The sequence below is a fragment of the Eutrema salsugineum genome, unplaced genomic scaffold (assembly GCF_000478725.1).
Source record: "Eutrema salsugineum unplaced genomic scaffold, Eutsalg1_0 scaffold_82, whole genome shotgun sequence".
Taxonomy (NCBI): domain Eukaryota; kingdom Viridiplantae; phylum Streptophyta; class Magnoliopsida; order Brassicales; family Brassicaceae; genus Eutrema; species Eutrema salsugineum.
In genome coordinates, this window is record NW_006256400.1 from 3,069 (window position 1) to 14,317 (window position 11,249).

The window sequence follows — 11,249 nt, forward strand, 5'->3', positions numbered from 1 at the left end:
AGGGAGGAGGAATTCCTGGGGAAAACGCTGGTACTGAAGCCGGCCAAACCCCCGCAGCCGTAGGAGGTTTTGGAACTGAATTGCTGCTCCAAGTGTTCAACGCCCAATTTGAGGCCATTAACAAAAGGAGCGAGGAACGTTTCAGTCAGATGGCAGCGCAAATCGCCGAGCTCAGTCAAGCACGAACTCCCCTTCGAGTTCGGAATATCATCGACGACCTCAATACTGATGGAGACCCCGCCGGAACTATGAGGACTACCGCAGTCGGATCAGCGAACGCACCAGCACCGGACCTAAGTCGCGACGCCGAGTTCGAAGCAATGAAGGCACAACTTCGTGAGATCACCTCGAAAATACATCAGGCAACAAGCGCAGCTCCGGAGATCGAGCTCGTTATTCAGGAAACACAGAAGACACCCTTCACACCGCCATAGCAGGAACGCCGGTCAAACACATGGAGAAACTGAAGATAAAGATCTATGAAGGCAATACTGACCCCCGACACTTTTTGACATCATTCGGCATCTGCATGAATCGATACCAGTTCAAATCCGCCGAGGAGAGAGATGCAGTTCAGTGCCAACTATTTGTGGAAAGTCTGGGAGGAGTAGCTCTCGACTGGTTCTCGCGACACGAGGCCAACTCAATCGATAACTATAAGGAGTTGACAACGGTCTTCGTTAAACACTTCTCCATGTTCATCGGGCAGAACACCAAGAACTCCGAGCTCTGGCAAATAGCCCAAGGAGCAAGCGAGAGCCTTCGCGATTTCATCCAGCGCTTTAAGACGATTGTCGCTAAATGTACGATCAGCGATGAAGCCGCCCTCTTATACCTTCAGAAAGGAGGTTGGATAAAGACTAGCTTCCAAAGCGCTATCACGCATAACCCTCCACAGACATTAGAAGACGCACTACACCGAGCTAATACTTACATCGCCGAAGAAGAAGAAGAAACCGCTTATGAGCAAAGTTATTCGACACAGCAACCCGAACGTTCGAAAGCAACAACTAACGAACCACAGTAAGGATACGGCAGAGGGTACGAGAATCGTAAGAAGTTCTACGCTAATGCAATCCAACAACCAACCAAACAATGGAACAATAAGTGGGTCCGTGGTGAAGAAGATCAGGACGAGTCCTTATTCTGCGAATTCCACAACCGTAGAGGACATAGCACCAAAGAATGCAGACACCTGCGTGAATATCTACTCGGCCAATACCGAAAGGGGCCAATCTCGGTTGACGATCTCCGTCGCTCAATTACGCCTAGGAACAGTGGGCAAATCTCGATTGACGATCTCCGTCGTTCAAACATGCCTCGACCAAATAACGCACAGCTCGAGAACGCCATCGCAAAGGATCCACCAACTCCACCGGCTTTACCGACGTTACCAGCTTTGCCGGCGCTACCACCACTGCCACCGAATCCGCATGCGTTGCCCGAACAACAGAAACGCAATCGTGACGACCGAGCACCAGAAAACCATGCTCCCAAAGCAAGGAAACGCGTCAACATGATAATGGGGGCCATCGAAGCTTGCAGCTATTCGGTTCGAGCTATCAAAGAATACAGTAGACAGGCCGCCAGCGCGCCCTAAGTCCCGCACGATCCGCCGAAGGGAACGCCTTTGGTATTTACTGAGGCCGACACAATCGGGCTGCATAAACCACATAACGACGCCTCGTCGTTGAACTACTTCTCGACGACGTCGAAGTTAGTCGCATTCTGGTCGACACAGGCAGTTCGGTCAACATTATCTTCAAGGAAGCACTTGACCAGCTCGATTTACCGTCAGATAAGATTGAGCCTTTTATCGAGCCACTTACAGGTTTCGACGGAGAACGCTGCATGACGGTCGGCATGGTCAACATCCCGATCTACCTCGGTGGAGTCGCAAAGATTATCTAGTTCCTCATCCTCGACAAACCGGCAATCTACAACGCTATTCTCGGTTCGCCTTGGTTACACGCAATGAAGGCGGTTGCCTCAACGTACCATCAATGTCTGAAGTTCCCAACTCCCGACGGTGTCTACAGCCTCCGAGGAAACCAAGCCGTCGCTCGATCATGTTACATAAACGAATGCAAACTTCATTCAGCCAACCAAGCTTGTGTCATCAGTTCGTTAGGACCGACGAACGAGCTCATCGTCCAGCAGACAAAGCCTAAGCAGGAGTCGATCGTTCAAGTTTGCATCGACGAACTAAGGCCAGAGCGTCAAGTCGGAATCGGCGCTGAACTCGACTCAAGCATCCGCGATCCACTCATTTACTTTCTAAAACAGCATTCGTCAACCTTCGCATGGTCGGTAGAAGATATGCCCGGGATTGATCCACAGATCGCGTGTCACGAGCTTAACATCGATCCAACATACAAACCAATAAAGCAGAAACGCCGAAAGCTCGGACCAGAGAAGGCACAAGCCGTCAACGACGAGGTCGAGCGGTTGCTCAAAGCAGGATCTATCACCAAAGTCAAATATCCTGACTAGTTAGCAAATCCCGTCGTCGTCAAGAAGAAGAATAAATAAATGGAGGATCTGCGTCGATTTTACCGACCTCAATAAGGCGTGTCCGAAAGACAGTTTTCCTTTGCCTCATATCGATCGCCTTGTGGAAGCAACTGCCGGGAACGAACTACTCTCATTTATGGACGCATTCTCCGGATATAATCAGATTCTTATGCATCCGCAAGATCGGGAAAAGACATCGTTCATCACGGACCGTGGCATATACTGCTATAAAGTCATGCCTTTCGGTTTGAAGAATGTTGGAGCAACATATCAACGACTGGTGAACCGGATGTTCGCAAGCCAGCTCGGGCGAACTATGGAAGTTTACATTGACGATATGCTCGTGAAATCACTCGTCGCTTCCGATCACGTCGGTCATCTTCGCACATGCTTCGATATTTTGGACCAGTATGGCATGAAGCTTAATCCCGCTAAGTGCACGTTCGGCGTAACATCTGGAGAGTTCCTCGGATACATAGTCACACGGCGAGGCTTGAAGCTAATCCAAAACAGATTGCAGCTATACCCGAGCTCCCATCTCCGACAACCAAACGCGAGGTTCAGCGACTCACTGGACGCATTGCAGCACTTAATCGGTTTATATCCAGATCGACGGACAAGTGCTTGTCTTTCTACCAACTTCTTCGCGGTAACAAACATCTCGAATGGAATGAGAAGTGCGAAGAAGCTTTTGCCGAGCTAAAGAAATACTTGTTTACACCGCCAGTCTTATCCAAACCCGAAACCGGCAAGACACTTTACCTCTACATCGCAATTTTGAAGTTCGCGGTCAGCAGTGTTCTTGTTCGAGAAGATCGTGGCGAGCAGAAGCCAATTTTCTACACAAGCAAATCCCTTGATGGGTCAGAGTATCGTTACCCGACCTTGGAGAAATTCGCCTTTGCCGTGGTTATTTCCGCGAGGAAGTTACGCCCGTATTTCCAATCTCACTCGATCATTGTCCTAACTGACTACCCTCTTTGCACTTTCCTCCATAGCCCAAGTCAATCCGGACGACTTGCCAAGTGGGCCATTGAACTCAGCGAACATGACATCGAATACCGAGGAAGAACTGCAACGAAGTCTCAAGTCCTGGCGGATTTCTTGGTCGAACTCCCACCTGAGCTCGTCGAAGCTAATCCTGTCATACAACCTTGGATTCTCCACGCCGATGGCTCCTCTTCCCATAAAGGATCCGGCGTCGGGATTCATCTCAAATCCCCTGAAGGGGAGGTTATCGAACAATCATTCCGCCTTGGCTTCCCGGCGTCCAACAATGAAGCCGAATACGAAGCATTAATTGCCGGACTATGACTTGCTAAAAATATCGGTGCCGAACACGTACACGCCTACTGCGACTCTCAACTTGTGGCTAACCAATTTCACGGCGAATACGAGGCCAAGAACGATCGCATGGACGCGTATCTCAAAGTCCTTAAGGATGTTGCTTCGGAGTTCTCAACCTTCAAGCTTACAAAGATACCTCGTGATGAGAATGCAACCGCCGACGCCTTAGCCGCTTTCGCGACTAATTCTGATCCCGATCTTCGGCGAACTATCCCAATTGCGGCAATCGAACGACCAAGTATCGAACATGCTCCGAACTGCAACATCATTACAAGACGACGTGATTACGAAGCCCAACCCAATCTCGCTCTACCCCTCACCCGGAAAACGAAACCCAGAGAGGTCGTCACCGATCTCAACACCAACATGGACGAACTAAATGATAACGAATCTGATCTCGAAGACGAGTCTAAAGGCCAACATATTCCAATCGATATCGAAGCCGAAGGTGATGACGAGCCCGAAGATTGGACCTTAGAAATTGTGGGCTACATTGGAGATGGAACGGTCCCCGCAGATAATGGCAGCTCGACGCCTTAAGGCTCGAGCAGCTCCATATGTGTCATTACGGCACTCTTCTCAGATGGGATGCATCCCGTGTACTTTGACTGTGTCACGGCAACGACATCATGGAAAGTGATGCAGAAAAGTTCATGAAGAGAACGAGGGAATCACTCCGGAGCTCAGTCTCTGGCATTCAAGATAAAAAAAACTGGTTATTACTGGCGTACTATGCTTTCTGACTATGAAAAAGTATACAGCACGTTGCGAGAAGTGCCAACGTCATGGCCCAATGATCAACCTTCCTACCGAGCTCTTGATGACTTCGACCGCACCATACCCTTTCATGCGCTGGGCAATGGACATCATCGGTCTTTTTCGCCGATCTACGACTCAGAAGCAATACGTTCTGGTCGTCACGGACTACTTCACCAAATGGATCGAAGCCGAGGCATACCCCGAGATTCACGGAATCGATGTCAAAAAGTTCATCTGGAAATTTATCATCTGCCGACACGGAGTCCCGTACAAGATCGTTACGGACAACGGAACCCAATTCACTTCGATAATTTTCACAGATTTTTGCGCCAAGTGGAAAATCCGACTAAGTTTTTCTACCCCGCGATACCCACAAGGAAACGGACAAGCCGAAGCCACGAAAAAAACCATTATTGATGGTCTGAAGAAGCGACTAGATACCGCGAAGGGAACTTGGGCGGATGAACTCGATGGTGTCTTATGGTCTCACCGAACTACACCACGACGTTCGACCGGTTAATCACCTTTCTTCCTCGCATATGGTACAGAAGCTATGTGTCCAGCCGAACACAACGTCCCAAGTATTCGCTGCACTATGCTCACCCAGCAACCCGATGCGAATAACGACATGATGCTCGAAACAATCGATTTGGTAGAAGAACATCGCGAACGAGCACTACTCCGGATACAAAACTACCAACAACTGGCAGCTCGTTACTATAACAAGAAAGTTAAAGGCCGTCACTTTGAAGATGGCAATCTCGTACTTCGCAAATTCTATCAAAACATAGAAGAAAAGAACGCAGGAAAACTCGGCGCGAATTGGGAAAGACCATACCAAGTGATGAAGGTTGTTAAGCCCGGCGTTTATCAACTCATGAAGTTAGACGGAACTCCGATCCCGCGATCCTGGAACTCAATGCATCTCAAACGATACTATTACTAGTTCGTTACGAACTTCGATAAAAAAAAAAGCCTCCGAACTACTTAGTCGGAACAAAAAACACTTTTGTACTTAGAACTACGAATGGCTTGATCCCTTTAAAAAGGTACGTAGGCAGCTCGTTACCGAGTCCAGCTATAACATCAATAAAGTTTTATTAAGTCAAAAACGTCTAAGTTCTAGTTCATAAATCACAAGATACTGAACTCCTTGTTCTTACATCGACTTCCTAGCCAGTTGTTCGATAGCATTCCACATGAATGCAAACTTAAAAAGCCGAGATCCGTCTCGCGAGCACCCACATGGTGCCATGGTAAAACCACATATCAAAAGCCGGGGCCAGTCCCGCAGTTAAATTTCTAAGTCACCAAGAAAAATAAGCCGAGCACATCTCGCATACTTAGGTTCGACTTAGAAAAACCTTGAACTCGTTTCGTGCGCTTACAGGAGTTCGAATTAATTCACTCTTCCAGTACGACACGATTCAGTTGGGTTCCCCAGGCCGAGCTCAAATGCTCGCACAATAAGGCGAACTCCTCAGATTCGCACCGTAAGCCGAGTTCTCAACACTCGGAAAACGTAAGCCCCATTATCGCAATTTGCTACCGAAAGGTTAAATTATGTTCAAACATCACCTACTAGTTACCGACCTACTACTTAGGTGTTGTCGCAATTTGCTAAATCGAATAAATAAAGATCAAATCAAATACCGATCTACTACTTGAAAGAAAATAAAGTCATCAAGATAAAAAAAAATAAATAAGAAAGCAAGCGAGCATATAATTAAAAGCCTTCCGAGAGGCGAATAAGTTCAAGAACCCACCGAGGGTTCAGAAATAAAATATTACATGCAAAATAACCCATGAAAGGGTGAATGAGTTCGAGTTAAAGAAGGAAAAGAAAAGACTAAGCAGTCTTTGAAGTAGCAGCTTGATCGGCATTAAGCAAATCCTCGTTAGAACCGAACTGCTCGCCCCTTGCAGGATCCTGCGCGCTCTGGGTCACGTTCACAACCGGAATGTCATCCTCTTCCGCGAACGGAGACATCCGCTTATCTTCTTCTGTGAGGACGCAGGCGTCAACTGAACAGAAGTCTTCTAGAGCCTTGGCATGCTTCGCCTCGATGTCAGCGATCATCTCAAGTGGGACCTCGTACAGACCCTTCTTCTTAAGCTATTTGATGAAGCCGAGAACTCCAGTGAGCTGATTGACCACCAAGTAAGGCTTACGAGCTCGATCTGCGTCATCCAAACTGCGGATAACCTTCTCCAAGCGTTCGCAAGCCGTCGCGTGAACACTCCTTGCTCGGCTTTTCCAATGGGCCACCAAGCCTTGTAGCCGTTCCTTGTCTTTCTCGAATTCTCGAGAAAGCAAGTTCTGAGCCTCGGTCAGTTCGGCTCTTACCGCTTTCAGCTCCGAACTCTCCTGCTTCAGCAATTCAACAGCAGTATGGAGAGAGTCATTGATCTGGAGCTCGGTGGCGAGACGTTCTTCGGCCTTGGAGATCCTCTCTTCCAGCTCCGCGACTCTCAATTGCTCGTCATAAAGAGCTACCTCGTATGCGGCGACCAGAGTGTTGGTCTGACTGGCGAGCTACACAAAGTGAAACATGGGTTAGAGCTCGTACTTAGAAAAAATATTAAAATAAAGAAAAGGAATAGAGGAAGTAACACGACAGTTGTGCGAGCAATCCCCTTGTACAAGTTAGGGAACCGGAGCTCGGAGATCGCCGGGAGACTTGGGACGTCAGAGGAGATCTTATGGTAAAGATTGGCGCAAGCGTCGACGTTCTCCTCAAAAGGACCCTCTTCATCGTAATCAAAACATACCTTAGTCCTTTTGGCTGGCTCTGGCTCCGGAGAATCTTCAGCATGCTCCCTGTCTTGCCTCTTCCGGGAGTTGGAGGCTTCAAGCTGATCCCGAGGAATCGCGAGATCCGACATTGCAGCCGTCGGAGGATCAAGCTCGGCGGCGGTGTCTGGCGCACGAGAAGATCCTTCAATTCTCTTTATTTTCTTTGAGGACTTCTTCCTCTTCAGCTTCTTCTGACCAGCCTGGTCAGGTGAGTTCGCAGCAGGTGGCAGTTCTTCGGGCTGCTCGTTCGTCCCCTCAGTGGCAGGGATAGAAGCCGGATCTGCAACGTTTGGTTCCTCCTCGTCGAATAAGGTGGGGATCTCATCGAGTGAAAGCATCCTTGCGGTCCGGGTTTGTTTGGCTCACGACTTCGGCGCCTTTCGTCTTGGAGCAGCTCGGGGCTTGTTAGCTCGAGCCTTTCGTTTCAGCGGCTTCGGTTCCTGAACGGAGGCTGCAAAGAAAATGTATCAAGGGAGAGTTCGGGATAAATTCAAAATAGAACATAAAAGGGAACTCAATAATCAAACCTGCTTTCTTAGCTCGGTGCTGAAGAATCTCTTCCCAAACCTCAGGCCAACGGCGTTTACCGGCTTCGCTAAAAGATGCTTCGAATTCAGAGGTGAGTCCGGAGTTAAGAATAATGCTTGGGAGATGACAACCTGCAAAGAGAAACTGTAAAGGAGTTAGAGGAATACGAAATCGAAAATCAACAAAGTACAAGATCATATTCTACCGATCGGAATCTTCCACTCCGATTGTGTTGGGATGTCAGAGTTGCTGACGGTGAGATCGTTCATCTCGAGGTAAAAATACTGAGACTCCCAGTCATTGAATTTACTGGGCTTAACTCCAGTAACGATGTTCTTCCTCGGTTTGGCGTTCGCTGCGAAGAACCACTCCTTGGACTTGTGGATGTTAACCGAGAAGAGGTCTTCAAAAAGTCGACTGGTTGGGATTTCGCCGAGCTCGTCGCATAGAGTAACGAACCCTACATAGTTTGTTATCGAGGCCGGCATCACCTGCGTGAGAGCTACGCCGCGCAGGTTACAGTACCCAAGAAAACGAGAAGGGATTGGAAGCGAGAGCCCGCACTGCGTTAAATAGGTCAAATAGACGCAGAGGAAGCCTTCGGGGACGTCCCACTGCCGATCTCCAGCTTCTGAAATTATGAAGACGACTTGGTCCGAGAGCCCGTTTTCTTCAAGTACGGCCTGAACAGCACCCGGAGAAACAGAAGAAGACGGGACGTTGTTGGGACGACCGATCCTTCGTCTTGGAAGTGGTGGTGAAGCATGGTCCACTGCTTCGAGGTTGTCCTCGGCAACTTCTGCTTCAGTGGCGTTCTCCTCCTGATTCTCTTCCTCGACCTCCTCGATCTCATGGTCAATACCGCCAGTGTTCGGCCCGGTCCGAGCCCCCATTTCGCGAGTCTCTGTAGTCAGTTGCTCAGTAGCTTCAACTCGAGGTCTAGCACGGCTGCTGCTCGCATCAACCGACCTAGAGTTCTTGCGAACTAGTTGCGGGGGATTGCTTTCTCTTTGAGAAGAGTCTGATGAATGAGGATGTGAAGAGGAAGAGCTCAGCTCCGAAGGCTCGCGGCGATCTTGCGGAAGGATCTGATTAGAAGAAGAATTGATTGAAGAAGAGTTTGAAGACATGTTGAGTTCGGAGAAATGAAGTCGAAAGAGGATCTGGAGAAAGTGAAGAACAGGTTGAAGATCGATCAGAAAAGATTGAAGATCGATCGGAAAGTTTGAAGATCGATCGGAAAGTTTGAAGATCGATCGGAAAACTTAAGAAATCGCGGCGGCGAGAGTTGAGGAAACGAGAGAGAACTACAAGCAAAAACTAGAGAGAGAAACAAAATCTAGAGAGAAGGGAGAGCAGTGTACCTTATATATGCTTGAACGAGAATAATGAATGCGGGAAGAAGTTTTTCCCTTATAAACATTGGGAATCGTGGTTCCTCGATTTTCGCGAAATCCCCGAAATTCACGCGCCTCATTGAAGACAGGGAGCGAAACGTCCGGGAATGCGAATCGATTGCGGTTACCGATCTCAGTTTGTGACTTACTTTGAATCAAATGAGTTCGACTAAAAGCCACTTCCTTTCATCGAACTGAGGGGGGGGGGGGCTAACTGTTGGAGGTGAAAACCGCACCCTGGTTTTCTCCGGTACAAACCGAGATTGGCGTAACGTAAGCTCGGTTCACGAAGAAATGTACCGGGAAGACTGGGCCGAATCAAATCTTGGGCCGAACACAGCCCATTGAGCCGAGGTCGGCGGGAAGCTTCTCGAAGGAACCGAGAAGTTCCCCGAGTTCGGTCGAAAATAGGAAATTTTCTAAGAGAAAAGGGAAACTACTATGACAAAAGGAAAAGGACCGAGAGAAAAGGAAAGTCCTCTCGGTCCCATATCGCCGAAGATGCACTTGATGACCGACTCAGAAGATATATATAAAGGAAGAGGAATCGACACCAGAGAACACAAGATATTCTAGAGAAGACTTAGAAACTGAGAACTCATCGCTTTAGATTCTTAGTTTCATAAAGTCTTAGTTCGTTATTCTTTACTTAATAACCGAACTCAGTTGTATACTCTCGATTCGATCTAATAAAACCCGAGTTTACCGATCTAAAGTACTGTTTTACCCCTTGTCGATATTCACATATCAACAGGAGTTGATAGCCGGTCCGTCTGGTTCCCCAAAGGAAAGACGGGATTGAAGTCTCACAACAAAATTTTCGAAACACCCCAAGCTTTTTCAGTGATCATCTTATTTAAAATCCCAACCAATCAAATTAAAACATTAATACACATAAACATCCCTCTTGTCGCAACATTAGATAACAAAATGGGAATAAAAATAAAGCTTTGAAATGCATAATTGACTCATCAGAAACCTATTATTCTACAGATTAATGAACACTGATTTCTTGGGGTTCCAAAGCGTTTCCTGCATTGTCGTATGATCTCCCTTCTTTTTCTGCCCTAAAGTTTGTTTTAAACAACTTTGTCGACTGATGGAATATCCCACATGTTGAGAAAGACTTAAATCTGCCCCAAAAACGAACTCTCAAAATATTATCTCTCTTGTTGGTGTTTTAGTAGTGGTTTATTTTTGTTTTGAGGATGTACAAATAATGGTATAGGAATGTAAGAGTTTTATGCAGAAGCGTTTAAACCGAACTCATACTTTTGCCCAGCGATGAATATGATTTGGTATGATCAAGCAAACGAACGCAGAAAATGGAGACGAGATCACAGATGAAAATCAACCACTTATCACCATTCAAATGTTCTTTCAATTGATCTCTCCAAGTTTTCTCTCTCTAAAATCATTTTCTCTCTCCTCTATAACTTTTTTGTTTACCAATAGTCACCAACTGTTGTAAACATACACATTCTTCTCTATGCAATATCTCATATATATTTAATGAAGAGACACAATCTGTAGAGTCACAACTCTTCTTTGAACAAATTTTTCATATCTGTTGGTTTTATCAAACTGGTTCGGTATGCTACCAAATCATAAGCGCATACCAACCATAAACCAATAAGGAAGATGAGTGGTCAAAACCCATGGGCAATGTGAAACACCAATGACTCAATAAGGGCACAGTAGCTCTATAAAGTATAAACTTGTACACTTAGTTTTCCTAACAGAGTTCTCAATAATAAATTGGTTTAACATTTTGTCCTTTTTCCTTGAAAAAGTATTTTAGGCAATTCTTGTGACCGAAAGTGATGTGATACACATCAAGAAGCAAGATGTTTCTATCCTTGTGGTGTATAATGGTTCGGAGTATGTCCGTAGAAAAGGGTTGAAAG

General features: G+C 46.9%; 1 protein-coding gene across 1 annotated transcript; it reads left to right on the forward strand.

Annotated features, from left to right (window-relative positions):
* The first annotated feature begins 454 nt into the window (after positions 1-454).
* LOC112087561 lies at positions 455-1,600 on the forward strand. Its single transcript, XM_024157484.1, has 2 exons — positions 455-971; positions 1,029-1,600. Exons 1-2 carry the CDS (start codon positions 455-457, stop codon positions 1,598-1,600), a joined length of 1,089 nt encoding a protein of 362 aa, XP_024013252.1.
* Positions 1,601-11,249: the final 9,649 nt, after the last annotated feature.

Excerpts from the sequence above, each read along its gene's own strand:
- LOC112087561 (XM_024157484.1), top strand. The coding sequence starts at position 455 with ATGGAGAAACTGAAGATAAAGATCTATGAAGGCAATACTGACCCCCGA. Across the intron at positions 972-1,028 it reads AGAAACCGCTTATGAGCAAA|GATACGGCAGAGGGTACGAG; the intron begins GTTATTCGACAC and ends AACCACAGTAAG.